The following is a 27,941-nucleotide window of genomic DNA, read 5'->3' on the forward strand; positions in this document are numbered from 1 at the left end:
TATCCATTACTTTTTGCAGTGGGATTTTCCATTCAAGGGAATGGGTGTTACCTTACCAGGCTGTGATGCAACCAGCCATATACTCACCACTACACATACTGTCTATAGAAGTTTGCCAAAGTTTTAGATGTCATGCCAAATCTTCGCAGACTTCTAAGGAAGTAGAGGTGCTGCCGTGCTTTGCTCGTAATTGCACTTACATGCTGAGCCCATGACTCATCCTTTGAAATGATAACACCGAGGAAGTTAATGTTGCTGATCCTCATCACGTCTGATCCCCCAATGAGGACTGACTCAGGGACCTCTGCTTTCATCCTCCTGAAGTCAATAATCAGCTCCTTGGTCTTGCTGACATTGAGGGAGAGGTTGTTGTTGCTGTGGCACCACTCAGCCAGATTTTCAATCTCCCTCTTATATGCTGAATTGTCAATACCCTTGATTTGACTGATGACAGTGGTGTTATCAGCAAACTTAAATATGGTATTGGAACTGTGCTTAGAGTCATAGAGCACTGCAGTGCAATAAAAGGCCCTTTGGACAATCTAGTCCATGCCAAACTCTTATTCTGCCCAGTCCCATTGACCCACACCTGGACCATAGCCCTCCATACACCTCTCATTCAAATACATTTTCTAATGTCTCTTCAAAGTTGAAATTGAACCCGTATCTGCCACTTCCACTGGCAGTTCCTTCCATACTCACATCACCATGAGTGAAGAAGTTTCTCCTCATGCTCTTCTTAAACATTTCACCTTAACCCATGACTTCTAGTTTTCTTGCAGGCATTCACAGTAGGACAAAGAAACACAATAGAATCTATGAAAAGCCGCACACAAAGACCGATAAACAACCACTCTCTCAGTGAAGAGGTTTCCCCTCATGTTCTCCTTAAATATTTCATATTTCACCCTGAAACCAAGACCTAGTCTTGTCCTACCTCAGTGAGAGGAGCCTGCTTCCATTTACAATGTGTTATAGGTGTGTTTTCCTAAAATCTTAATTAATTTCCTCCCTGTTGTGCTTCTTGAAAATAAAAACCAGATGATAATGTCAATCGCAAAGATTGGCTTAATGTGGTAAAAGATTGAGATACACTTATCGCAGAGCAGTATCTATCTCTGTATCTTGGTTACTACAAATTCAGTTATTCTATCAAAAATTGCCCTCCTACAGGAAGCAGGACCTGATTCATTACAACAAGCAGGATCCATCAGTTCTACAGTCCTCAAGAGTGTACATTAATTCATTTGGCAGATGAGTTTGACATTGCAATTAATGCAAAATGTTGTAGTAACATCCAGGGAGATATGTTCCCTCACTCCAGGGACGTGAGGCACACAGCAAAGCATAACATCTATGTATGTGCACTGACCTGGTGCAGGTCAGTGCACATACACAGATGTTATGCATCTGGTTTGGAGGAGACCTGCCACAAGAAAGCAACATCCATCATCAAGAGCCCCCACCATCCAGCCCATACTCACTGCTGTCAGGAGGTACGGGAGCCTTCAGTCCCACAGCACCAGACTCAGGGACAGATATTAGCATGGATAACTTCACTCATCTCAACTGTGAACTGATTCCACAACCTATGGATTCACTTTCAAGGACTCTACAGCTCAGTTCATTACTTATTATTATTATTATTATTGCTTTTTTTTCAGCTCAATCTGGTAAAATCTGAGGTACGGGCATTGTGAAGCATGCTGATTTGTCAATTGCTAAGAACTTTCGAACAATTCTAGTGGTGTTCAGTATTGTGGGTATCTGGAGATTTACGTAAATATTGCTGTGTTGGCTTCAGTAGGACTCTGACTTTAAAATTAGATCAGGCTTGTATTTATCGGAAGGTATAGCATCTTTTATGAGTTGGTATTTTAAAGCAAGTTGTTTGCCACGTGATTGTGCCTGTGTAAGTAATCAGATTGAGTTAAACTGCTGCAGGATCCTGTATGGTGTTGGATTGTCATTTGTTATTTGTTTTTTTTTGTATTTACACATCTTGTCTTCTTTTGCACATTGGTCATTTGTCAGTCTTTGTGTGTAGCTTTCATTGATTATGTTGTTTTTCTTTGTATCTACTGTGAATGCCTGCAAGAAAATGTATCTCCGGGAAGTAAATGGTGAGATATATATATAATTTTAACAAATTTTCTTTGAGCTTGTGAACTTTGAATGTTTCACTTGGGCAGGATTGAGAATTGTATACCAGGACATATACTGAGTTACTCATCTTATACAACAGAAGAACGGACGTTGTCAATGAGGAACATATGTCGGCGGCAGCAAGTGTGGCAATACTTGCAGGTTGTCCCCAACACACCGTCGGGTGAGTTGGTTGTTAGGACAAATTATGCATTCCAATATCCACTCGGTGGCCACTGTATTAGGTACCTCCTATACCTAATAGATTGACCACTGAGTGTATGTTCGTGGTCTTCTGCTGCTGGGATGCAGCCTCCTCAAGATTCGACATGTTGTGTATTCAGAGCTGCTCTTCAGCATGCCACTGTTGTAATGTGTTACTGTCACCTTCCAGACAGTTTGAACCAGACTAGCCATTCTCCTCAGACCTCTGTCATTAACAAGGGATTTTCACCCACAGAACTGGCTCTGACTGGATATTTTTTCTTTTCCGCACCATTCTCTATAAACTCTAAAGACTGTTGTGTGTGAAAACCACAGGAGATTAGCAGTTTCTGAGATACTCAAACCACCCCTACTAGCACCAACAATCATTCCATGGTCAAAGTCACTTAGATCAGTTTTCTTCCCCATTCAGTTGTTTGGTCTCAACAACAACTGAACCTCTTGACCATTTCTGCCTGCGTCTATGAATTGAGTTGCCGCCATATGATTGGTTGATTTGATGTCTGCATTAATAAGCAAGTACAGTACACGCAATAAAGTAGTGACTGATAGTATGTTTCATGTGATAAATAACCTTAAATCTTGAATATTGAATCTAAAGAACAGGGGAAGATACTGAAATGTTTTTGGTCTTCTAGCATTGTGTATTTGTAGAAGTTATGAAATTCTCTACAGATGAATCTGCTCACCACAAATGTCTCGGGTATTTATTGCTTCCTCGATAACACACAAGATATTCCAAGTCAGGACTTTCAGTGTACTAAAATAGTGTGCCTTGTCTCTGTTCAAACTTCCAGCTCAGTTTCAAATGAAAAGCCGTATTAAAAATTCATAGCAACGTTTCATATGATGAGTCAGAGGTGAATAAGGAGACGTGGGGCTGTGTGCCAGTGAGATTTGATTGCTGAAGCTTTGTCAAGGTGGAGAGGATGTGGACAGAAGGGGTGTACTCCCATCTCACCAGGTCCTGTCACAACATCACACACAATCAGGGATAAGGGCAGGCCTGTTTATTTACTTATTTATTTAATTTTTATTTAGAGATACAGGATAGAACAGGCCCTCCCAGCCCAATGAGCTGCACCGTTCAGCAATCCACCTATTTAACTCTCACCAAATCACAGGAAAATTTACAATGACCACCTAACCTACTAACTGATGCATCTTTGGACTGTGGGAGGAAACCGGAGCACCCAAAGGAAACCCATGTGCTTCGAGGGAAGGACGTACAATCTTCTTACAGAAGTCAGAATTGAACTCCGAACCCTAATGCCCCAGGCTGTAATAGTGTCACACTAACTGCTACACTACCACGGTGGCCCAAGTCGGTTGAGGATATTAGTTACTGTTGAGTGGTGCAGAAAAGAATCCTTATGACTCCAGCCTCTGGAGAATTGCCTGTATCCAGAAGCCAATTGTGTATACAGAGTCATAGTGTAATATAGAATGTAAACAGAAGTCTCAGCCCAACTTGTCCATGCCAACCACAGTACCCACCAAGTTAGTCCCATTTGACTGAGTTTGGCCGGCATCACTCTAAACTTCTCCTGTCTGCTTGTGTTTTGAATGTTATGTGTGCCTGCCTAAACCACTTTCTCTGGCAGCTCATTCCATAAACAGACTGCATGAGGACATTATTATTATTATTATTATTATTATTATTATTATTATTATTCTTCTTCTTCTTCTTCTTCTTCTTCTTCTTCTTCTTCTTCTTCTTCTTCTTCTTCTTCTTCTTCTTCTTCTTCTTCTTCTTCTTCTTCTTCTTCTTCTTCTTCTTCTTCTTCTTCTTCTTCTTCTTCTTCTTCTTCTTCTTCTTCTTCTTCTTCTTCTTCTTCTTCTTCTTCTTCTTCTTCTTCTTCTTCTTCTTCTTCTTCTTCTTCTTCTTCTTCTTCTTCTTCTTCTTCTTCTTCTTCTTCTTCTTTTTACAGCAGTTGGCATCCACACTGTTGCATTACTGCCATCTTCAGGATTTATTGTCCCTCATTGTCCAGTCACTTTAAAGCCGTCTTTCCAGTCCTGTCGCCCTTAAAAAACTAAACAACCATCTCCTCCCCTGATCACTCTCCCCATGTTCCAATAAACCTTTAACACTGTTCTCTACCAGTCTTATTTTGCGTAACCGTTGTAACATTTGTTGCCTTTCCTGTGCAAATTTCCAGCATGAAATAAGGATATGCTCTACTCTTTCAGTCTCCTGACATAGATCGCAAAAACCTGTTGGATGCTTATTTATGATGGCCAGAGTGCCATTAAGGTCGCTGTGCCCAATTCTCAGTCTACTTATAGTTATTTGCTCCTTCCGCTTTACTTCCCTACTTCTTCCCATATCTACTCTGTTCTGAAGTGAATGTAAATGTCTTCCTTTTATTGCTCTATCCCAATGCTGCTGTCACTGTTGATTTATCCTTCTCCATAGTATGCTCTTACGCTCTGACTTTGATAGTTTAATATTGACCTCTATAGATCCTTTTTTGACTGCTGCTTTTGCCAGCCTATCTGCTGTCTCATTTCCCATAATACCCGAATGTGCTGGAACCCACATGAATGCGATACTTTTGCCTTGTCTAGCCAGTCTTGAATTTGCAAACAGGATTTCATAAAGCAGATCCTAGTGACCTCTATCCGTACCCGCCTTAATGCTTGCAAGAGCCAATACAGAATCGTTACCTATCGCAATATTATTACAATCAACCTGCTCACTTCATTCTAGTGCTAACAATATGGCAAACATTTCAACTGCATATACACTCAAACAATCAGGCATTCTCGCTAATTTCCACTTGATAACTTGGCACAACAATTGCAGACCCTGTTGCACCTGTTTCTGGATCCTTTGATCCATCAGTAAAAATCTGTATGCCTTTATACTTACATTCCCTATAACTATGATATCCACTGAGTATATCAGCCGTTTTATTACTGTTCTTAATCTTAAGCAATTCCAAATCTACAAAGGGATTTTCTAATACCCAGAAAGGTCTGACAGGCCACACCACACTTGGACAAAACTTTTTATCGTATACACCCATATCTTTTGCTGTTTACTCTCCTGTCTAGCCAAAACTTTCTTTTTGTGTCCTCTCCTTCTCCCAGCATGTCTGCAACACCCTTTTTGTGGGATGGCTATCACCATCTCCCCTTAAATTAATCCACTAATTGGCCTCCAGCTGTTTACGCCGCAGCCCCAATGGCATTTCATTTGCTTCAACTTGGAGTGCACACACTGGGGAAGTTCTAACCGCTCCCAAGCACACCCTTAGGGCCCAAGCTTGCACGATATCCAGTTCTGCCAGCACGCATGAGGACGTAGTCCCTTGGGCCCCTTTTAAATCTTTCTCCTCCTTCCCTTAAACCTGTGACCTCCAGTTTTTAGTTCCACCTTCCCTGGGAAAAAGTTTACATGCATTCACAATATCGGTGCTCCTTATGATTTTATACATTTCTATAAGATCATCTTTGCACCAAGCACTAAAGTCTTAGCCTGCCAACCTCTCCCTTGAACTCCATTACTGGCTTCAACTTCCTAAATCTTGTTTAATGATGTCTTTTCTATAACAAGGTGACCAACAATGGATAAAATACTCCTCTGGATGCGGTATCACCAAAAAGTCTTGTATAACTGCAACAGAACGTCCCAAAGCAAACATACATAGGTAATAATACTAAGTTATTCAAAGCATCAAGTTACAGCAAAGTTTTATGAATACAAATCCCTTTAAAACATGAACGCAGTCTGACACACTATAGAATGTACCTGCACAGAGGGAGAGTCATGCAGTCCATTAACCATAATAGTAGATGAAATTTAATGTAGAAAAATGTGAGGTGTTGCACTTTTGGAGGACAAAGCAGGGTAGGAATTACACAGTTAATGGTAGAGCACTGAGAAGTGTGGTGGAACAGAGGCATCTGGGAGTACAGATCCATATTTTACTGGAAGCGGCATCATGGGTAGATAGGGTCATAAAGAAAGCTTTTGAAACATGGGCCTTTAAAAATCAAAGTATTGAGTTCAGGAGTTGGGATCTTATCTTGAAGTTGTATTAGATGCTGATGAGGCCTAATTTGGAGCACTGTGTGCAGTTTTGGTCACCTACCTACAGGAATAATATCAATAAGATTGAAAAAGCGCAGACAAAAGTTTACAAAGATGTTGCCAGACTTGAGGAACTGAGTTATATGGAAAGGTTAGCAGAAGAGAAACATGAGAAAGTCTACAGATGCTGGAAATCCAAGCAAGACACACAAAACGCTGGAGGAAATCAGCAGGCTAGGCAGCATCTATGGAAAAGCATAAAGAGTCAATGTGTCAGCCCAAGACCTATCATCAGTCCTGATAAAGGGTTTCGGCCTGAAACGTCCACCCTTTACTCTTTTCCATAGATGCTGCCTGGCCTGCTGAGTTCCTCCAGCACTTTTTGTGCGTTATATGGAAAGACTGAATAGGTTTGCACTTTATTCACTGGTGCATAGGAGAATGAAGGGTGATTTTATAGAGGTATACAAAATTATGAGGGATGTAGGTATGGTAAATACAAGCAAGCATTTTCTACTCTAGTTGGATGAGACTAAAACTAGAGATCATGGGTTAAAGGTGAAATGTTTAAGGGGAACTTCTTCACTCAGAGGGTGGTTGTCAGTCACTGTGTGTAGCTTTTCATCGATTCTATTGTAACTCTTTGTTCTACTGAAAATGCCTGCAAGAAAATGAATCTCGGGTGACACATACGTACTTTGATTATATATATTTACTTCGTAATGACAGATCGACTGCCACTTTCTTTGGCAGCGGGGATTTGGGTTCTTCCAGTGAATGGAGACTGTGCGGTTCTCGCCGAGATGCTCTTGATTCTGCGCTGGTGTAAGCATGCTATGAGGGGAGAGGGAATAAGAAAGGTTTCCTTTCTGTTTCCGAATCACTTCTCTTTCCCGCTTTGCCAAAATGTTGTTGTACTGATGCCGGCGTTATCCAACGCAGGGATTTGGGGCAAGGTGGACAACAGGTGTTGATGTGTACAACAACACCATCAGGTGACGGCACTGAGGTCTACCTTGTTTTTAATCAGCCGCAAGTGACAATACACAACAGCAAACGAGGAGGGTGATCCAATATAAAGAGCAGAAATCTAACCTTATTGTTCGACACACACTCCCCTCAAAACAAGTTCCATCTGCAAATAATTAATATGTTCGCAGTTTGACACAAAATGTCTTTGGAAGCATTTGCTACTCGCCTTAGTTTACTTTCTTAATTTTTTCCAGCGTATGATATGATTATAATATTGTGTTTTTGTGCTTTGCAATGGAAAGCAAGTTACATTTGAGCTCCCCAGAGAAATGCAATCTGCCGTGTTAATAAGTAGGCGGGTGGTGAGCAGATGCTAATTGTTCAATTAAGTATAGGGTGTTTGAGTGACTGAGACACTGGTACTCTTGTCAAGTGGAGGTGACAGGGTTTCGCTCCAAGTTTGGCATTACTGAGAATGTTTCCAAACCTGATATCTAAAATCGAGATTCAATCTTGATCTTATTATAGAGCTGCTATATTCTAGAGTTTGTCTTAAGTATCGGAGTTTAAGAAGAACTTACTTAAAGCATCTAGTTGCTTGGGGACCATTCTTTTCGTAATGACAATTTAATAGGACACGACAGTCATATGTAAAGAACCATCTGTATTAAGGGGGAAATGGCAACTGACCCGTCTGAGGTTCCTACCATGGACACCGAGGAAGCTACAGACGAGAAGGAGCCAGCGGCCGGACCGCAGGCCAAGCAGGACACCAAGATCTCGAATGAAACTTTCCCGGAGAGCCATCTCCTCAATGGGAGCGACACGGGGTCCGACCCTCTCCCGGAGAAGGGTGCAAAGAGCGAAGACGCTGTTGTAAGTGGTCCACTCTCTTCCCCGCCGACCTACATCTCTCTCGCGTTCACTCCTTTCCCGAGATTGCAGCTATTGTGCGCGGTTGGACTTGGCCCCCAGATTGAAACACGCTTTTAAGTGGAATTCGGGCCATTGTGTGTGGTGTCTACGTGTTTGGGCTACAGCTGCAAGTTTTTCCATTATACCTATACCCTACGTTATGACAATAAACTCCACTCGGCCAGTCCTTCAGAGACTATAGTTGTAGGCTTCATGCTCCTGATTAAATAGGCGGTGTGCCTTTTCTGTTGTTTTGCTAAATAGCGAATCAATTGTTCTTTTAGTTTCTCCTACTGTCAATGCCGGGATGACCTTTGGTCTGCTGGCGAGACTTCGCTTCTCACACCTAATCCGCTACTCAGATTATTTTCAGGGCTATTCTGAACCTCAGTTCAAACTTTCCCAGTTTCTCAGGGTCTTGCCGTGATGTCTCCCGACCTTTCCGATCGACTGCACATCTGCTTCTAAAACCTACTGATTTTCTTTGAGATTTAACTGGGCTTTGAATGGGTGTTTGTAGAAAATCAGACAAAAATCCCAGTGCTGAGTATGTGCACAACTAACTAGGGCACCACTTGTTAGCTGCTAGGCAATAGTATCATCTATACCACCTGCAAAATGAGAGCCTCATGTTTTTTAAATGAGGGGAGTTCAGGATTACGTTGATGTCACCAACTATACTGACAGGACTGCAATGTGCTGATTTATAACATCTCCATATCTCCAGCTAAAATGTGCTGAACATGCCAATCAAGTGATCATTACTGGGCATTTTTGTATAATCTCATGTTTATTAATTTTTATGGAAGCTCTTGGTGCCCTCTTCTGCTGCACTGGTCCATGTGTGTCCTGTGGAGGCCAAGTCATTGGGTATATGTAAAGCAGAGTTTTGGTCCCCTAATCTGAGGAAAGACATTTATGCCATAGAGGGAGTACAAAGAATGTTCACCAGATTGATTCCTGGAATGGCAGGACTTTCATATGCTGAAAGACTGGATTGACTAGGCTTATACTTGCCGGAATTTAGAAGATTGAGGGGGGAATCTCATTGAAATGTATAAAATTCTAAAGGGATTGGACAGGCTAAATGCAGGAAGATTGTTCCCGATGTTGGGGGAGTCCAGAACGAGGGGTCACAGTTTGAGGATAAAGGGGAAGCCTTTTAGGACCGAGATGAGGAAAAACTTCTTCACACAGAGAGTGGTGAATCTGTGGAATTCTCTGCCACAGGAAACAGTTGAGGCCAGTTCATTGGCTATATTTAAGAGGGAGTTAGATATGACCCTTGTGACTAAAGGGATCAGGGGATATGGAGAAACGGCAGGTACAGGGTTCTGAGTTGGATGATCAGCCATGATCATACTGAATGGCGGTGCAGGCTCAAAGGGCCGAATGGCCTACTCCACCTATTTTCTATACTTTTATAGATTCGTAATTAGTCAGGGCATGAGGGGATATGGGTGAAGGCAGGAGATTGGGGCTGGGGGAAAAATGAATCAGCCATGATGAGATGGCGGAGCAGACTCAATGGGCCAAGAGGCTTAATTCTTACGGTCTTGATTAGCGCATGAAGGAATATGGGGAGAAGGCAGGAGAATGGCGCTGAGAGGGAAAATGGATCAGCCATGATGAAATGGCGGAGCTGGTTTGATGGGCCAAATGGCTTAGTTCTTCTCCTATGGTCCCGTCTTATGGTCTTTCCACTTTTAAGGGATGCTTGTGGGTATCTGCTGATAATGGAGAATTTTCTCATAATTGTGAAAGGGGAAAGTTAGGACTACAAAGAGGTGGTTGTTATATAGTTATAATACTGGATAATTTAGAAAATATTAATGTCAATAATATTAAAAACTAGTTGGAAGAAGAGAAAGCTGGATTGTGTACCATGCCATTAATGTGCAAAATTAGTGGATTCAGAATGGAAAGTTATTTTGTATTTGTGTCAAATGCAATATTTACTGTGAAGGATCATGAATAATGAAGGGAGAGTTTAAGTGGAAAGTGTGGCTGGCTGGATCACTATCTGTTTTCCTTCACAGCTACCAAAGTGTGCTTGAGATACAATCATGAAAATTACAAAAAAAAACTGTAAAAGCTAGAAATCAAAAATAAAAGGAGAAAATGATTCCAGGATTGCAAGGCTTGTCATATGAAGAGCGTTTGATAGCTCTGGGCCTGCACTCACTGGAATTCAGAAGGATGAGGGGTGACCTCATTGAAGCCTATCTATGTTGTAGGGTGCTGAAAGAGTGGATTTGGAAAGGATATTTCCTGTGGTGGGGGGAGGGGTGGGAAGTCTAAGACCAGAGAACACAGCCTCAGAACAGAGGGGAATCCTTTTGGAACACAGATGTAGAGAAATTTCTTTGGCCTGAGGGTGGTGAATCTGTGGAATCTGGTGCCACAGGTGGCTTATGAGGCCAAGTCATTGGGTATATTTACAGCAGGGGTTGATAGATTCTTGATTGGTCAGCGTGTAAACCGATGTGGGGCGATGGCAGGGGACTGAGAGGGAAAATGGATTAGCCATGATGAAATGGTGGAACTGACTCGATAGGCCAAATGGCCTAATTCTGCTCCTTTATCTTATGGTTTTATAAAATGCTGGAGGTACTCAACAGGTTGGGCAGTATTTCTGGGAAGAATAGCAGTTAACATTTCAGGCCAAAGACCCTTCAGAGCAATCTTTTCCACCAACTCGAAACATTTAAGTGTTCTTCCCATAGATGTGGCCTGGCCTGGAGAGTATTTCTAGTATTTTCTATTTTTATTTGACTTGGAGACCAACTGTCTTGGATTATAGAAGAACATCCAAGTAACTGTGTGCCTTTAATGTTATAAGATTAGCATTCTACTGCTTGTCTGCCGTTCATCAATCATTGATTCTGATATTGCAAGCGAGGCAGAATTTTCCTGCTCTGATGTTTTGTTCCCTGTCATTTAGTATAGTTCCCTATGGGTATCTTTCTATTCGTTTTTGATTCCAATTGTTTTCTCATACAAGACCAATACGGATTGGAGAGTATAGACACAAGAGGCTCTGCAGGTGCTGAGAAGTTTGAGCAATGCACACAAAATGCTGGAGGAACCTAGCAGGTCAGGCAGCATCTATGGAGGTGAATAAGCAGGTGATGCCCTGAGCCGAGACCCTTCATCAGGACCGGAAAGGCAAGGGGCAGAAACCAGAGTAAGAAGGAAGGAAGAGGGAGTACAAGCTGGCAGATTGGTGGGTGAGACCAGGCGAGGGAGGGGAGGAAAACACTGGGTGGGGATGGCGACCGATGTGAGAAACTTGGATCTGTTTGTGCCCACTCTTCTTTGCCCATCAGCTCTAAGCTTCTCACATTGACACCCTTCCCCACCTTGGTCCCTCACCTGGTCTCCCCTATCACCTGCCAGTTTGTACTCCTGCCCCATCCCTTGTTCAGTCCTGATAATGGGTCACGGCCCAAAATGTCGTCTTTTTATTCTTCTCCTTAAATGCTTCCTGACCCTCTTGAGTGCCTACAGTTACAATGTGCTGTATCTGATTAGCTAACTTCATTAACTTGTCCTTCATCCCCAGCTGGCCTCTCAGACACTTTTTTCCTTCAAAGATGTTACCCGCCTTTTCCTTGCCTTTCCCATTGCAATTCTAATTTGGTTAATTGGGTGTCAGTCAAGGTTCTCAAATATTGCAAACGTGCTTTCATTTTTATACTGTTTGTGCTTTCCTTTTAATTCCACATTTGGGCTATTTTCTATCTATCCTCGTGTTCTACTCCGTTCCTTTGAGATTGTGTCAATTAAGTTCACAGTGAGTATGGCCAGTGAGTAGCAATTTGATTGCTAACCATCAAATGTGTACAATTGAAAGATTCCTGCAATCTTGCACATGAAGCTCATCTCAACATATCTACACAAGCAGATATTTTTATGTCTTTGGATTACCAAATAATGAAACTTAGATGAGATACCACACTACCTAAAGCAGTACTAGGCGATTAAATCATTCAATAAATGCCCAAAAGTTCTGTTCAAAAGATTCAAAGGAACATCTAAACAAGCCCGATGCATTTTCGAAACAAGTCCTGTGGACTGATGAAGTTAAAATAGAACTTATTGGCTGCAATGAGCAAAAGTATGTTCGGAGAAAAAAGGGTATAGAATTTCATGAAAAGAACACCTCTCCAACTGTTAAGGACAGGGGTGGATCGATCATGCTTTGGGTTTGTCTTGCAGCCAGTGGCACGGGGAACGTTTACTGGTAGAGGAAGAATGAATTCAATTAAATACCAGCAAATTTTGGAAGCAAACATCACACTGTCTATAAAAAAGCCGAAGATGAAAAGAGGACGGCTTCTACAACAGAATAATGAACCTAAACACGTCTCAAAATCCACAATGGACTACCTCAAGAGGTGCAAGCTGAAGGTTTTGCCATGTCCCCTGACCTAAACATCGTCGAGAATCTGTGGAAAGACCTCAAAAGAGCAGTGCATGCAAGACGGCCCAAGAATCTCACAGAACTAGAAGCCTTTTGCAAGGAAGAATGGGCGAAAATCCCCCAAACAAGAATTGAAAGACTCTTAGCTGGCTACAAAAAGCACTTACAAGCTGTGAAGCTGTACTTGCCAAAGAGGGTGTTACTAAGTACTGCCATGCAGGGTGCCCAAACTTTTGCTTTGGGCCCTTTTCCTTTTTTGTTATTTTGAAACTGTAAAAGATGGAAATAAAAGTTTTCTTAAAATATTAAAGAAATATGTCATCTTTAACTTTATGCCTTTTGGAAATCAGTTCGTCTTTTACTTGCTTAGCTATTCACAGCAACAGAAATTTTGACCAGGGTGCCCAAACTTTTGCATACCACTGTATATCATCATGTACAACCCGGAGATTTATCTTCTTGTGGGCATAGTCAATAGATCCATAACAGAATAATATCTAAAATAGAATCAATGGAAGACTGCACCAATTCATGAATTCAATTAAAGGCACAAGATGTAAACAATTTTAGTATCTTCTCCTGGAGATGTTGGAGTAATAAAAGCCATATTTTCTGATGAAGGTTCTGAGATTCACAAGTGGGAGAATGATGGTTGGCGAGACCTTGGGAAAACTTCCCTATAGCAGTGTGATTAAGACAGAACACAGAATGTGACCTCACCAACAATGTGTACAACTGCGACATGACATCCGAACTACTCTAGTTGGTGCCCTGACTGATGAAGGTCAGCGTGCCAGACGGCTTACTCAGCACCCTGTCTACTTGCCATATTCAGCCTGTTAGCTTGTTTTTCTTTCACTTTATGCACTGTTCTGGAGTAAGATCAGTGACCAACTAAGCATCAGCTGCTGGGAATTGCAGAACTGAAGCCTCCCCTACCGACTTCTAAACTCAAACATAGAACATAGAATAGTACAGCACAGTACAGGCCCTTCGGCCCACAATGTTGTGCGGACCCTCAAACCCTGCCTCCCATATAAGCCCCCACCTTAAGTTCCTCCATATACCTATCTAGTAGTCTCTTAAACTTCACTAGTGTATCTGCCTCCGCCACTGACTCAGGCAGTGCATTCCACGCACCAACCGCTCTCTGAGTAAAAAAACCTTCCTCTAATATCCCCCTTGAACTTCCCACCCCTTCCCTTAAAGCCATGTCCTCTTGTATTGAGCAGTGGTGCCCTGGGGAAGAGGCACTGGCTATCCACTCTATCTATTCCTCTTATTATCTTGTACACCTCTATCATGTCTCCTCTCATCCTCCTTCTCTCCAAAGAGTAAAGCCCTAGCTCCCTTAATCTCTGATCATAATGCATACTCTCTAAACCAGGCAGCATCCTGGTAAGTCTCCTCTGTACCCTTTCCAATGCTTCCACATCCTTCCTATAGTGAGGTGACCAGAACTGGACACAGTACTCCAAGTGTGGCCTAACCAGAGTTTTATAGAGCTGCATCATTACATCGCGACTCTTAAACTCTATCCCTCAACTTATGAAAGCTAACACCCCATAATCTTTCTTAACTACCCTATCCACCTGTGAGGCAACTTTCAGGGATCTGTGGACATGAACCCCGAGATCCCTCTGCTCTTCCACACTACCAAGTATCCTGCATGAACAAACATGAACCTACAAGAAAGATAACAATAAAAATGAAAGAATACAAAAGAAAATTCACAAGGATGTTGTTGGGACCTGAGTTATAGGGAAAGGCTGAATAGGTTAGGACTTTATTGGAGAATGAGAAGAGATTTCATTGAAGTATATAAAATGGAGAGGTGTACATAGAGGATAAATGCAAGCAGACGTTTTCTTCTGAAGTTGGTTGAGATTAGAACTAGAGGTATTGGTAAGGGTGAAAGGTGAAAAATTTAAGGGGAACCTGAAGGGGATCTTCTTCACTCAGAGGGTGGAGAGAATGTGGAATGAGTTGTCAGCAGAAGTGGTGGATAGGGGTTTGTTTGCAGCACTTAAGAGAAATTTGTACAAGTACATAGATGTGAGGGGTATGAATGACTGTGGTGCAGGTGTGGGTCAATACCACTTGACAGAAAAACAGTTTGAAATAGGCTGGATGGGCCAAGGTGCCTGTTTCTGTGCTGTAGTGCTCCATGGCTCTATCAAGTTACTTCAACTTTTGAGAACGAACCACACAAGAATTTGATTGGATATGCTGAGATGAGAATATGGTAAAATAATGAATTCCAAAGCAATTCTGCTTCCAATAATGAAGCAAAAGGAAATTCTGTTGTGCATAGGAGGCCAGAATAGAAGGAGAGCGGTTCCTGAAGAAAATAAAGATGGAGTTTCAAGGTCATGTGGGGTTTCGAACACTCTACTTCATCTAATTCGCCTTGGCCATGAAATCTATTGGCTGTGTAATCTTTGAAGAGAAATGGCAAAAAGGGGTTTCCATGTGAAAATTTTCTTTTGTTGCTACTTTTCAGATTTTGAACGCCTTTACAGCAGACCCGGATGCTCGTCAGACTACTGGCTTGTACTTCCAAGATGGAAAGCGCCACGTGGATTATGTGTTGGTGTATCAGTACAAGAAATCAAGCCGCAAAGGGTTAAGTTCACGCCACCGGGGTTCGGTCGGTAGTCGGCAGCAGGATCTGGACCTTGATGGCAATCTGCAGCCAGCGGATTTTCCGGAGGATGACCGGAGACTGCGCCGGGAAGAGTTTGAACTAAATCTCCTTGATGCTGGACTGGAACTGGAGAGTGATGAAGAGGTAATGTCCCACTTGTTCATGTTAATACTAAGTTTCTGGGTTCACTAGGTGGTAATGATCCAACTTTCAAGCAATCTTTTCAGGGATGTCTTTCATACTTTGTGTAGACATCTTAAGTGGGGGAGTCCTGAGAAAGGAAGACATTGCATTGGATATTCTGCTAATTATAATGAAGAACAGTTGGTCAAATTCTTTTGCTAAGCCTTTGTGGAAAATCTTAACAAGTCTGACCAGTAGTTTAATGTGGTCTTTTATATGGAATAAGGAGAGTAGAACTTTAAAGGGGCCAGAAAGGTGAACTAATTTTGACCTCCAATTAACCCATGTTTCTATCAGCCAAAAAATGATTGAATTAAAATCCTGTTATTTGCTACAGGTATTGAATGATTATCATCAGCCACATTTACTTTACGCCATAGTGCAGTTACAAATGTCTCTTAAATCCAAGGACATGATAGTGAGCTATATTGATAAGTTAAGTTCCCATAGCTAATTGCAATGAGTTAATACCTCACTTGAAGAAAGTGTATGCTTGTTCATATTGCTCAGTGTATTTTCCATGCTGGTGTTTGATCGCATCAGTGTTCCAATAAGTGTGAACCAAAGACTGCTCTGGAGAGACACTATCCTACCTCGCTGTTATTTTTCATACTTGGTCCAAATGTGTGGATATTTTCAGTCCAAACTGACTCGAGAATCTGGATTCTGGCACTCTCGTGAAGCCAGTGGCTATTTTAAGATGGATTTTTTGGAGATGTACTATTGTCCAGCTGTGAACACTAATCATCATTTTGAATTTTTCAGTTTATGCTCAGCCTATCCAATGAAAGTATGATTCAAAGTAAATTTATTATCAAGATACATTTGTTACCCTGAGATTCATTTTCTTGTAGGCATTCACAATAGAACAAAGAAATACAATAGAATCAATTAAAAACTGCACACTCTGACAAAAAACAATATGCAAAAGAAGACAAACTGTGCAAATAGAAATAAACAAACAATACTGAGAACAAGAGCTGTAGAGTCCTTGAAAGTGAGTCCATAGTTTGTGTTCAGCGATCTGTTGAGTGTTGAGGTGAGTGAAGTTACCTACGGTGATTCAGGAACCTGATGGTTGAAGGTAATAACTGTTACTGATTGGCCATTAGCATTTTAACAGAACCAGCTTTCTGACAAATTAACAGAGATCGTTACCTACACTGCCACTCTATCTATCTTGATCAAAGGACCGTAAGATATCGAAGCAGAATTAAGCCACTCAGCTGTCATGTCCGCTCCACCATTCCATCATGGCTGATTCATTATCCTCCCAACCCCATACTCCTGCCTTCTCCCTGTAACCTTTGACACCCTGACGAACCAAGAACCTATCAACCTCCACTTTAAATATATTTAATGACCTGGCCTCCACTGCCATCTGTTACAATGACTTCCACAGATTCACCACCCTCTGGCTGAAGAAATTCTTTCTCATCTGTGCTAAATGGACATCCCCTATCGAAGCTGCAGACTCACCAACGATAGGAAATATCCTTCTTCACCTTAGCCCTATCTAGGCCTTCCAATATTTGATACACTTCAATGAGATTTCCCCCCACCCCACATTCTTAAAAGCTCCAGCTAGTACAGGCCCAACGCGACCAAACACTCTTTGTATATTAACCGCCTGATTCCCAGGATCATTCTTGTAAACTTCCTCTGGTCCCTTTCTGAAGCCAGCACATCTCTTAGATAGGGGCTCAAAACTGCTCACAATGCTCCAGTGCAAACTGATCAATGTCTTCTAAAGATACAGCATGCACATATTTAGTCCTCTCAAAATTAATACTAGCATTGCATTTACCTTCCTTACCACCAATTCAACCTGCAAGTTAACCATTAGGGAATCCTGCACAAGGACTCCCCAAGTCCTTTTGCACCTCTGATTTTTGATTTTCTCCCCATTTAGTAAATAATCTATGCCTTTATCCCTTCTACCAAAATGCATGACCACACACTGCTCTACACTATATTCCATCTGCCACTTCTTGCCTATTCTCCTGATTGCGACAAGTCCTTCTGTAGTCTCCCTGCTTTCTCAACACTACCTACCAGTGTAAAAGATGTCCTCCTCTTTTAAAGCATCAGAGATGTCATCCTTCTTTAAAGAATAGGGTTTTCCTCCCTCTACTGCTGATGCTGCCCTCATCTATATCTCCTCCATTTCCCGTATACTTGCGCTCACCCCATCTTCCTGCCGTTGTAAAAATGATACAGTCCCTCTTGTCCTTGCCTACCACCCATGAGCCTCTGCATGCAACACAATCTTCCGCAACTTCTGCCATCTTCAAAAGAATCCTACCACTAAACATGTCTTTATCACACCCCTCCCTCTGTTTTCCACAGGGATCGTTCCTTCCTCAATTCTTTGTCCATTTGTCCCCCCCCTCTAATCTCCCTACAGCACTTATCCCTGCAGGCAGCCTATACCTGCCCATACACCACCTCCCTCACCTCCATTCAGAGCCCCAAACATTCCTTCCAGATGAGGCAACGCTTCACCTGCAAATCTGCTGAGGTTGTCTTTTGTGTCCCATGCTCCCAATGTGGCCTGCTCTACATTGGTGAGACCCATCCTAAATTGGAGTCTGCTTCGTCGAGTACCTCTGCACCATCCTCCAAAAGTGGACCTTCTCGGTGGCCAAATATTTTAATTCCTATTCCCATTCCCATTCTGACATGTCGGCCCATGGCCTCGGCTTGTGCCAAGATGAAGCCACCCTCAGGGTGGAGGAGCAACACCTTGTATTCCCTCTGGGTATCCTCCAACCTGATGGTATGAATACTACTTCTCACTTGCCTGTAACTTCCCCTTGGGTCCCCTCCTTCCATTTCTCCTGTTGTCCACTTTTATCTCCTATCAGATTCTTTCTCCTTCCAGCTAGCCTCTTTCTCCTCCTCCCCACCTTATATTTCAGGGACCTCTCCCCTTCCACCTCAATCCTGAAAATGGACCTCAGCCCAAAACACTGATTGTTTACTCTTTTCTATAGATGCTGCCTGACCCACTGAATCCTCCAGCATTTGCTGTGTGTTACTTTGGATTTCCAGCACCTGCAGACTTTTTCTATGTTTGTGATTTACTACCTGCCTCTCTACCTTTCTTTGTACTGTCTGCAAACTAGAACACAAAGCTGTCATCCAAATTGTTGATATATATCGTGAAGGGGAGCAGTCCCGGAGGAACTGTACTAGTCACCGGCAGCCAATCAGAATAGGCACACCCTATTCTGAATCTTTACTACCTGACAGTCAGCCAAGCTTCTATCCATGCTGGTATCTCTCCTGTAATACCATGGGCTCTTATCTCATTAAGGAGCCTCATATGTGGCACCTTCCTGTCAAAGGCCTTCTGAAAATCCAAGTAAACAACATCCACTGACTCTCCTGTCTATCCTGCGTGTTATTTCCTCAAAGAATTCCAATATTTTTAAGGCAAAATTACCCCTTAAGGAAGCCATGCTGACTTTGGCCTACTTTATCACTTGCCTCCAAGGACCCCAAAATGTCATCCTTCATAATGGACTCCACTGAAGTCAGGATAACTGACCGATAATTTTCTTTCTTCTGCCTCCGTTCCTTAAAGAGTGGAGTGACATTTGCAATTTCCCAGTCCACCAGAACTATTGTAATTTTTTGAAAGAACATTACTAATTCTTCCTCAATCTCTTTGGCTACCTCCTTCAGAACCCTGGGCTAGAGTCCATCTGGTCCAGCTGACTTACCTACCTTCAGATCCATCAGCTCCAAGCTCCTCCTTAGTAATAGCAACTACACTCATTCCTGCCCCTTAACACTCTTGAATTTCAGACACACTGCTAGTGTCTTCCACAGTTACAGTCACAAGATATTTATTAAGTTTGTCTGCCATTTCTTCGCCTTCCATTACTACCTCTCCAGCATTATTTTCCAGCGGTACAATATCTACTCTCACCTCTTTTACTCGTCATATGTCTGGGGAGGGGGGGAACAAAACATTTTGTAATCACTTTTATATCACTTGCCTTTATATTTAATATTTTCTCTCTTTTTTTTAGTTCCCTCTGGTTTTTAAAAATTCTCCCAATCCTCTAACTTCCCACTAGTTTTTACTATATTATCTGCCTACAACATTTTGCTTTTACGCTGTTTTCCCTTTCCTTTGTCAGTCATGTTTGCTTCATTCTCCCTTTAGAATACTTCTGCATCTTTAAGATGCATCTATCCTGTGCTTTCTGAATTATGCCCAGAAAGTCCAGCCATTGCTGTCCTGCCGGCATCCCTGCTAGTATTTCCTTCCAATCAACTTTGGCCGGCTCCTCTCTAATGCCTCCATAATTCCCTTTACACAATTGTAATACTAATACATCTGACTTTAGCTTCTATCATTTTATGATCACTATTCTCCTAAAGGTTCTTTTACCTTAAGCTCCCTAATGAAAGCTGGTTCATTACACAACACCCTGTCCCAAGTTGCCTTTCCCCTAGTGGGCTTAATGACAAACTGCTCTTAAAAAGAAATCTCGTAGGCATTCTACAAATTTCCTGTCTTGGGATATAGCACCAAACTGATTTTCCCAATATACCTGCATTTTTGAAATTCCCACATGACTATTGTAACATTGCCCTTATTACATGCCTTTTCTACCTCCCATTGAAATTTATATTCCATATCCTGGCTACTGTTTCTGGGCTTGTATATAACTCTCATTAGGGTCTTTTTACCCCTGCATTTTACACTGCATGCTGTCGGAGCAGTGCTGCCAGGATAATCAGGGTCACGACCCACTCAGCCAACACACATTTTGTCCCTCTTCCCTCCGGGAGAAGGCTCAGGAGCTTGAAGACTCGTACGGCAAGATTTGGGAACAGATTCTTTCCAACTGTGATAAGACTGCTGAACGGATCCTGACCCGGATCTGGGCCGTACCCTCCAAATATCCAGACCTGCCTCTCGGTTTTTTTGCACTACCTTACTTTCCATTTTTCTATTTTCTATTTATGATTTATAATTTAAATTTTTAATATTTACTATCGATTTGTAATCCAGGGAGCAGGAAGCGGAGAATCAAATATCACTATGATGATTGTACGTTCTAGTATCAATTGTTTGGCAACAATAAAGTATAAAGCATTTTCTTAGCTCTACCCGCAAACCACTTTGTTTAGGAAACAGGTGGTTGTTGCCTTTACTTTCCGCAGTGATAGAAGCCTTGTGATTTGCCCGAGCAACAGTCTCTGGCCAAAGTGTCTGCCATATGACCTTCCATGCCCTTGGTGATCTTCATCATCTGTTGCCAATTTCCTTGTTCTTGCATGCCAAATACCAGACTAGATCTGTATGAATAATCCGTGAAGTATTGGCCCATTCCATAATATTTTGGTCTGTTTTGTTCTGAGGCAGGAACACCATTTCTGATCCTCTGTCAAATTCCAATTTTTGATTTCTCAAATAAAACCAAGTGCAAATGCCAAAGGGACAGGAAATGATTCATTTTTCCCAAAAAAGAACTTGCATCAACAGATGGATTATTGCAAACATTTATTTACTCCCTTATAATATACCCCATGAAACTCATGAGCTTGTTTTTAAATTTACAAGTTCCCTTGAGAGAGTCCCTTATTGCCCCTGTAAGAAAGCTCTTGATATATTTATGCATTTGAAGATGATATATTTCAGTCCTGCAACCTCCAGTTTAATGCTGGTGCATAACATTTGTTCCCAGGTCTGAGTGCACCAAGATGTTACTAAGCATTTCCAAATGAACTTTTTAAAGATGTGGGCATTAATAGCAAGGCCTGAATTTAATGACTGTGCCTAATTGCCCTTGAGAAGGTTGTGGAGTGCCACATCCTTGAACCATTACCAGGCTTCAGGTAAAGGTGCTCGTGCTGTAGGGAATACTCAGAACGCGGATCCTGCAGTAATATAGGAATGATGCTACTATTCCAAGCTCAGGGTGGTGTGCAGCTTGGAGGGAAACCTGCATGTGATGATGCTACCTGGTCCCTGCCCTGCCCTGACCAGGCCAACTGGTTTGCACAGATTCACTTTCAAGGACCTCCTACAACTCGTGTTCTCAGTATTATCTCAGAGGAGCAGCATTGTAGCATAGTAGTTAGCACAATATTTGACCGTACCAGTGACCCAGGTTCAATTCCCACTGCTGCCTGTAAGGAGTTTGTACATTCTACTCGTGACCGCATGGGTTTCCTCCAGATGCTCTAGTTTCTTCCCACAGGCTAAAGACCAACTGGTTGGTAGGTTAATTGGTCATTGTAAATTGTTGATTAATTAGGCTAGGATTAAATTGGGGGGGGGGAGATTGCTGGGCAGTGTGGCTTGAAGGGCCTATTCTGTGCTGTATCTGAATAAATAAATATTTTATTTATGCAAATAGTTTTTGAGATGCACTCAAAAACTTCTATAGTCAGGAATATAGAACATAGAAACATAGAAAAATAGAAAACCTACAGCACAATACAGGCCCTTTGGCCCACAAAGCTGTGCCAAACATGTCCTTACCGTAGAATGAACAAGGCTTACCCATAGTCCTCTATTTTTCCAGGAGTCTCTTAAAAGACCCCATCATTATCATTTCCACCTCCACTACCGCTGCTGGCAGCCCATTCCACGCACTCTCCACTCTCTGTGTTTTTTTTTTAAAAGCACTTGACCCTGACATCTCCTCTGTACCTACTTCCAAGCACCTTAAAAATATGCCCTCTTGTGCTAGCCATTTCAGCCCTGGGAAACGGCCTCTGACTATCTACAGGATCAATGCCTCTCACTATCTTATACACCTCTATCAGGTCACTTCTCATCCTCCGTTGCTCCAAAGAGAAAAGGCCGAGTTCACTCAACCTATTCTCATAAGGCATGCTCCCCAATCCAGGCAACAGCCTTGTAAATGTCCTCTGCACCCTTTTGATGGTTTCCATGTCCTTCCTGTAGTGAGGCAACCAGAATTGAGCACAGTACTCCAAGTGGGGTCTGACCAGGGTCCTATATAGCTGCAACATTACCTGTCAGCTCTTAAACTCAATCCCACGATTGATGAAGGCCAATACACGGTACACCTTCTTAACCACAGAGTCAACCTGCGCAGCTGCTTTGAGCGTCCTATGGACTCGGACCCCCAAGATCCCTCTGATCTTCCATACCGCCGAGAGTCTCACCATTAATACGATATTCTGCCATCATATTTGACCTACCAAAATGAACTACCTCACACTTACCTGGGTTGAACTCCATCTGCCACTTCTCAGCCCAGTTTTGCATCCTATCAATGTCCCACTGTAACCTCTGACAGCCCTCCACACTATCCACAACATCCCCAACCTTTGTGTCATCAGCAGATTTACTAACCCATCCCCCCACTTCCTCATCCAGGTCATTTATAAAAATCATGAAGAGTAGAGGTCTCAGAACAGATCTTTGAGGCACACCACTGATCACCGACCTCCATGCAAAATATGACCCACCTACAACCACTCTTTGCCTTCTGTGGGCAAGCCAGTTCTGGATCCACAAATCAATGTCCCCTTGGATTCCATGCCTCCTTACTTTCTCAATAAGCCTTGCATGAGGTACCGTGGAGAGCATTCTGACAGGCTGCATCTCTGTCTGGTATGGAGGCACTACTGCACAGGACCGAAAAAAGGTGCAGAAGGTTGTAAATCTAGTCAGCTCCATCTTGGGCATTAGCCTACAAAGTACCCAGGACCCCTTTAGGGAACAGTGTCTCAGAAAGGCAGCATCCATTATTAAGGATGTCCAGCACCCAGGGCATGCCCATTTCTCACTGTTACCATCAGGGAGGAGATACAGAAGCCTGAAGGCTCACACTCAGCGATTCAGGAACAGCTTCTTCCCCTCTGCCATCTGATTCCTAAATGGACATTGAAGCTTTGGACACTACTTCACTTTTTTTAATATACAGTATTCCTGTTCTTTTGCACATTTTAAAAAATCTATTCAATACATGTTTATTATTATTGTTCCTCTCTCTGCTAGATTATGTATTGCATTGAACTGCTGCTGAACTGCTGCTGCTAATTTAACAAATTTCACGTCACTTGCTGGTGATAATAAACCTGATTCTGATTTTAAAATTATTTACACAGTTTGTCATCTTTGGTACATTGGTTATTTGTCAGTCTTTGTTCATGTATAGTTTTTCATTAATTCTATTGTATTTTCCCTGTAAGCGCCTTGCAAGAAAAGAAACCTCAAGTTTGTATATGGTGACATACACATGCTTAGATAATGAATTTCCTATTCAACAAATTCTTGCCTCATATTCAGAAGCTGACTCCTTCAGCATTTATTAGTTGATTTAAGGCCTAGATTAAAACTTGGGATGAGATAGTGAGAAGGTAGCAGATGTGCTGTAAAGGGAGAAACTTGTACTTGTTTGTGATCTATGGAACAGTAAACACCAGATTAGCTGAGAGAGGGTTGGAAAATAATGACAAATGGCTAAATTCTGAATGGAGCGAGGGTTGAACTTGCCAATAGAATTAGTGTGGGAAATGGGAAGATAAGTAATTGACAGCTTTATTGAAATATATTCCTTCATTAAGGAAGAAATAATTAATACTGGGCACAAGCACAAGGAATTCTGCAGATGCTGAAATTCCAGAGCAACATCAGCAGGTCAGGAAGCTTCTATGATAAGGAAGAAGAAATAGTCAATATTTTGGGCTGAACCTCTTCAGGACTGGAAAGGAAGGGGGAAGAAGGCAGAATAAGAAAGTGAAGACAAGAAGAGGGGAAGGACTACAATCTGGCAGCAGGTGAAACCAGGTGAAGAGAAGAATGGGTGGACGGGGGAGGGAGATGAAATGAGGGACTGGGAGGTGATAGGCGGAAATGGTAAAGGCTGAAGAAGAAATAATCAGACATGAGAGAACAGCGGACATTGGGAGAAAGGGAAGGAAGAGGGGCACCAGAGGGAGGTGATAGGCAGATGAGGTGAGGAGATGGGAAGCCATATGGGGAACGTACAAAGAGAGAAGGGGGACTGGGGGAGAAAGTACCAGACATTAGAGAAATTGATTTTCATGCCATCAGTGTGGAGGCTACCCAGACGGAATATAAGGTGGCTCATATAACACAACCTGAGAGGTCATGGACCAAGATATTAAAATGGGAATGAGAAGTAGAATTGAAATTGGTGGCCACCATGCAATTCTACTTTTTGTGGTGGACAGATTGAAAGTGCTTGACGGAGGGGACTTTGTTATCCTTAAATCTATCAATTTCTCCTCCACATAAGGAATAATGAAGCTTCTATTCCATATTAACTACTTAACTTTGCTATTAAACAGGTAATTAGTTTTAAAATCTCTCTTCTATGTACTTAAGTTAATTGCAGGAAATAAATCCAGATACCTATGGAAAACCGCTGATAAATCAGGAGCACCTCTGCAGAAAACCCATTTCTAATACCTTCAATTGATTGCCAGTTTTTATTTCTGATCCGAAGGGCAATGCACACTGTGTTCTGAATAAATTTAGCATTTCTGTGATGTCATTTTCTATGACTCAGTTTGTTGAATGTTTAATTATAACGGCGGCATTTTTTTCCTGATCTAACAGTTTTCCCAGAAGCTTTATCGAGCAATGTGTTGATTCCGTATCTGTACTTTAACCTCTAACTTCATCTTTAAATAATTGTTTATTCTTTGTAATTGTTGAACGTTGCTGCTTTTTCGTTGCATGCACATTACGACTTTCATTTAATTGGAGCTCTGCAACTTATTTCCTCTTGCTGTTTACCTACTCCCTGTTGCTTTCTTGCCACTACCTAGACTAGGAGGTAATTTATTGTTGCTAGTAATCGTTGACATGTGGGAGGAAGCCAGAGCACCTGGTGGAAACCCATGAGGTCATAGGGAGAACACAAACTTCACAGAGGCAACACCTGAGATCAGTATTAAACCAAGTCCCTGGAGCTTAGACAGCATTAACGATTGTACCACCATTCTATCTTTGAGCACTAATGTAGCGTGTGTGAAACCAGTTCGAAACAAAATTAAATGGATTCAAATGAAGTATTTAAGTGAATTATCAGACTTACTCGATACATCCGACTGACCATAAGACCATTCACTTGCATCAACGCTGAATGAATTCCACAACTTATGGACTCACTTTCAAGGACTCTTTAACTCGTGCTCTTAGTATTATTTATTTACTTATTTATTTTTATTTGCACAGTTTGTTGTCTTTTGCACATTAGCTGCTTGTCGTTCTTGCATTTTTTTCATTGAATCTATCGTATTTCTTTGTTCTCCTTTGAGTGCCTGCAAGAAAAAGCATCTCAAGCTAGTATATGGCAATGTATATGCACCCTGATAAATTGATTTTGATCTTTAAACATAAAACACGGGAGCCGATTGGGCCATCGACCCAAAGGAATTGCTTCTCCACTGAATTATCCAAATATCTTTTGGCATCAAAAGTGCTTTAGCTTTTTACTCTGTGGAAAGTTATTGCCCAAGCTGCAATATAAAGCTGGGTAGTTTAAAACGTCACTCACTCCCTGGGATATTTTCCTTTCTGAGGTAGTGTTTAAGCACTCCTAAGCAAAGGCCATCCTACTTTTGACTTCAAATGACTCTTATCACGCCATTGCTGAAAAATATTGAGCAAATATTACTTATCCTATTAAATTAATTAATGTTTTAACCATTGAAAGCTGGTTGTAGGTTCGTTGAAATATGTGACAGAAAAGGCCATCTAGCCAATTGTATCTAACCTATTAGGTCCAACCCTACAGAATCAAGGCTATCCAGAGTATTGAAGGATGTGATGCATATTGAAGGACTTTTACTCATATTGTAGACCTTTCTCCCTCCCACGCACTTTATCTTCATGCCACCATCCTCTAGGAGGGTGGGATGGTTTAGAAATACCTCCAACTCCTAACTATAACCAGCAGCTCTAATAATTTGATCTTTTAATTAAATATGTGCATCTCTAACTGGCCACCCCTCTAATGGAAATGCGTCCAACTTATCAGCTCCGCCTGGGCCCTCAAAATTCAAGATTTTTTTAAAGTCATGTATACATTGAAAAATACAGTGAAATGCATCATTGTGGTACCAGCCCAGGAATGTCGCTACACATTTCAGCACTAATTATTGTACCATAAATAAAGTTTTAATTCCCCCCCCCCCCACACCTTCTCCAAACTCGTCATCTGGTATCCAGCGCCTCCATTCTGAAAAGAATGGTCCCAAATCCCAACTCCTCTTACAAGAGTGGTCGGAGCTTTGACCATCTTTGCTTCTGAAATTCCGATTCTCATTTTTGTAAAATGGTTTTTCAATCAGATTAATGGGCTTTGCCTTCAATGTTCTCAATAATTTTCAATATTATTATGTAAGATTGTCTTTAATCTTGCACTTTTGAAATGGTTTTGTATTTACTAATCTGTATAACTAACGGAGAATGACAAGGTTCAAAAAGCACAGCAGCTTTTCAGATTTTGATTGCAGTTCACTGGAACGCATTTGTCGTGTGTGTATGTATAGTGTTTGATACTAATATTTTACTTAAGCACTGTGCGTCTTGTATGTTGTTTGTCTGTTTTTTTTATATATATTATTCCCCCCACTGCTGTTTCACTGATATTCAGAATGACCTCAGCTGTGAATCCAGTCCAGTAATGAGAAGAGCTAATAGCTCTGACTCCGTGCAGCAGCAGGAGAATGGCGATCTGCAACAACTGGTAGGAGTAATTACATAGTCACATCATTACCCTGGTGTTGGTAACTGTAGCCTTTGTAGTGGTTTAGTCAGTGTGTAGATAGTTGTCCACTGCACAATTCAATCAATTGCTCCTTTCGTTAGTGACAAAAATGATTCTTGCAAATCACGAACTGGGTACTTGATTCACAAGCCCCCCAATTTTCCTGTCCTTTCATTCTCCTCCCACAAACAGTGACCGTTGGTGTCGGATTGTCACTTCACTCCCAAAGGAAGGAGAAGTCTAACTTGCTGGGGAATATTGAAGTCTATTACATTTTTTTCAAATTTGAATTTAAATAGTGGACTGTGAGAATTTGGACCCTCCATACTGGGGAGCCGAGGTGAGTATTAATGTAACAGGTCTTTTTTTTTAATTACTTAAGTTCTTGACACTTATTGTGAACTCTATCACTGTTTAACATACTCTAAACCAGGGGTTCCCAACTTTTTTATGCATGGATCCTTACCATTAACTGAGGAGTCCATGGACACCAGGCTGGGAACCCTTGCTCTAAACCGTGGTTAGGATAACCACAGGTTGTCAGTGAAACCAGCAGCTTACTTGTGTGTATTACCTCCCACAGCGGAAAAGTTTCCAAGTAATTGGCTAAATTTATTCTAAAACAACGAATATTTTGAAGCCACA

At 41.8% G+C, this 27,941-nt stretch overlaps 1 protein-coding gene across 1 annotated transcript in view; it reads left to right on the forward strand.

The window, feature by feature from the left end:
- ano1a (anoctamin 1, calcium activated chloride channel a) overlaps positions 1-27,941 on the forward strand; it is a 297,185-nt gene that overhangs the window by 74,297 nt on the left and 194,947 nt on the right. The window contains exon 4 of the mRNA XM_072272773.1: positions 15,226-15,513. Within this exon, the coding sequence (XP_072128874.1) occupies positions 15,226-15,513 (288 nt within the window). The remainder of the gene's footprint in view (positions 1-15,225; positions 15,514-27,941) is intronic.

The sequence above is a fragment of the Mobula birostris genome, chromosome 11 (genome assembly GCF_030028105.1).
Source record: "Mobula birostris isolate sMobBir1 chromosome 11, sMobBir1.hap1, whole genome shotgun sequence".
NCBI classification, from domain to species: Eukaryota; Metazoa; Chordata; class Chondrichthyes; order Myliobatiformes; family Myliobatidae; genus Mobula; species Mobula birostris.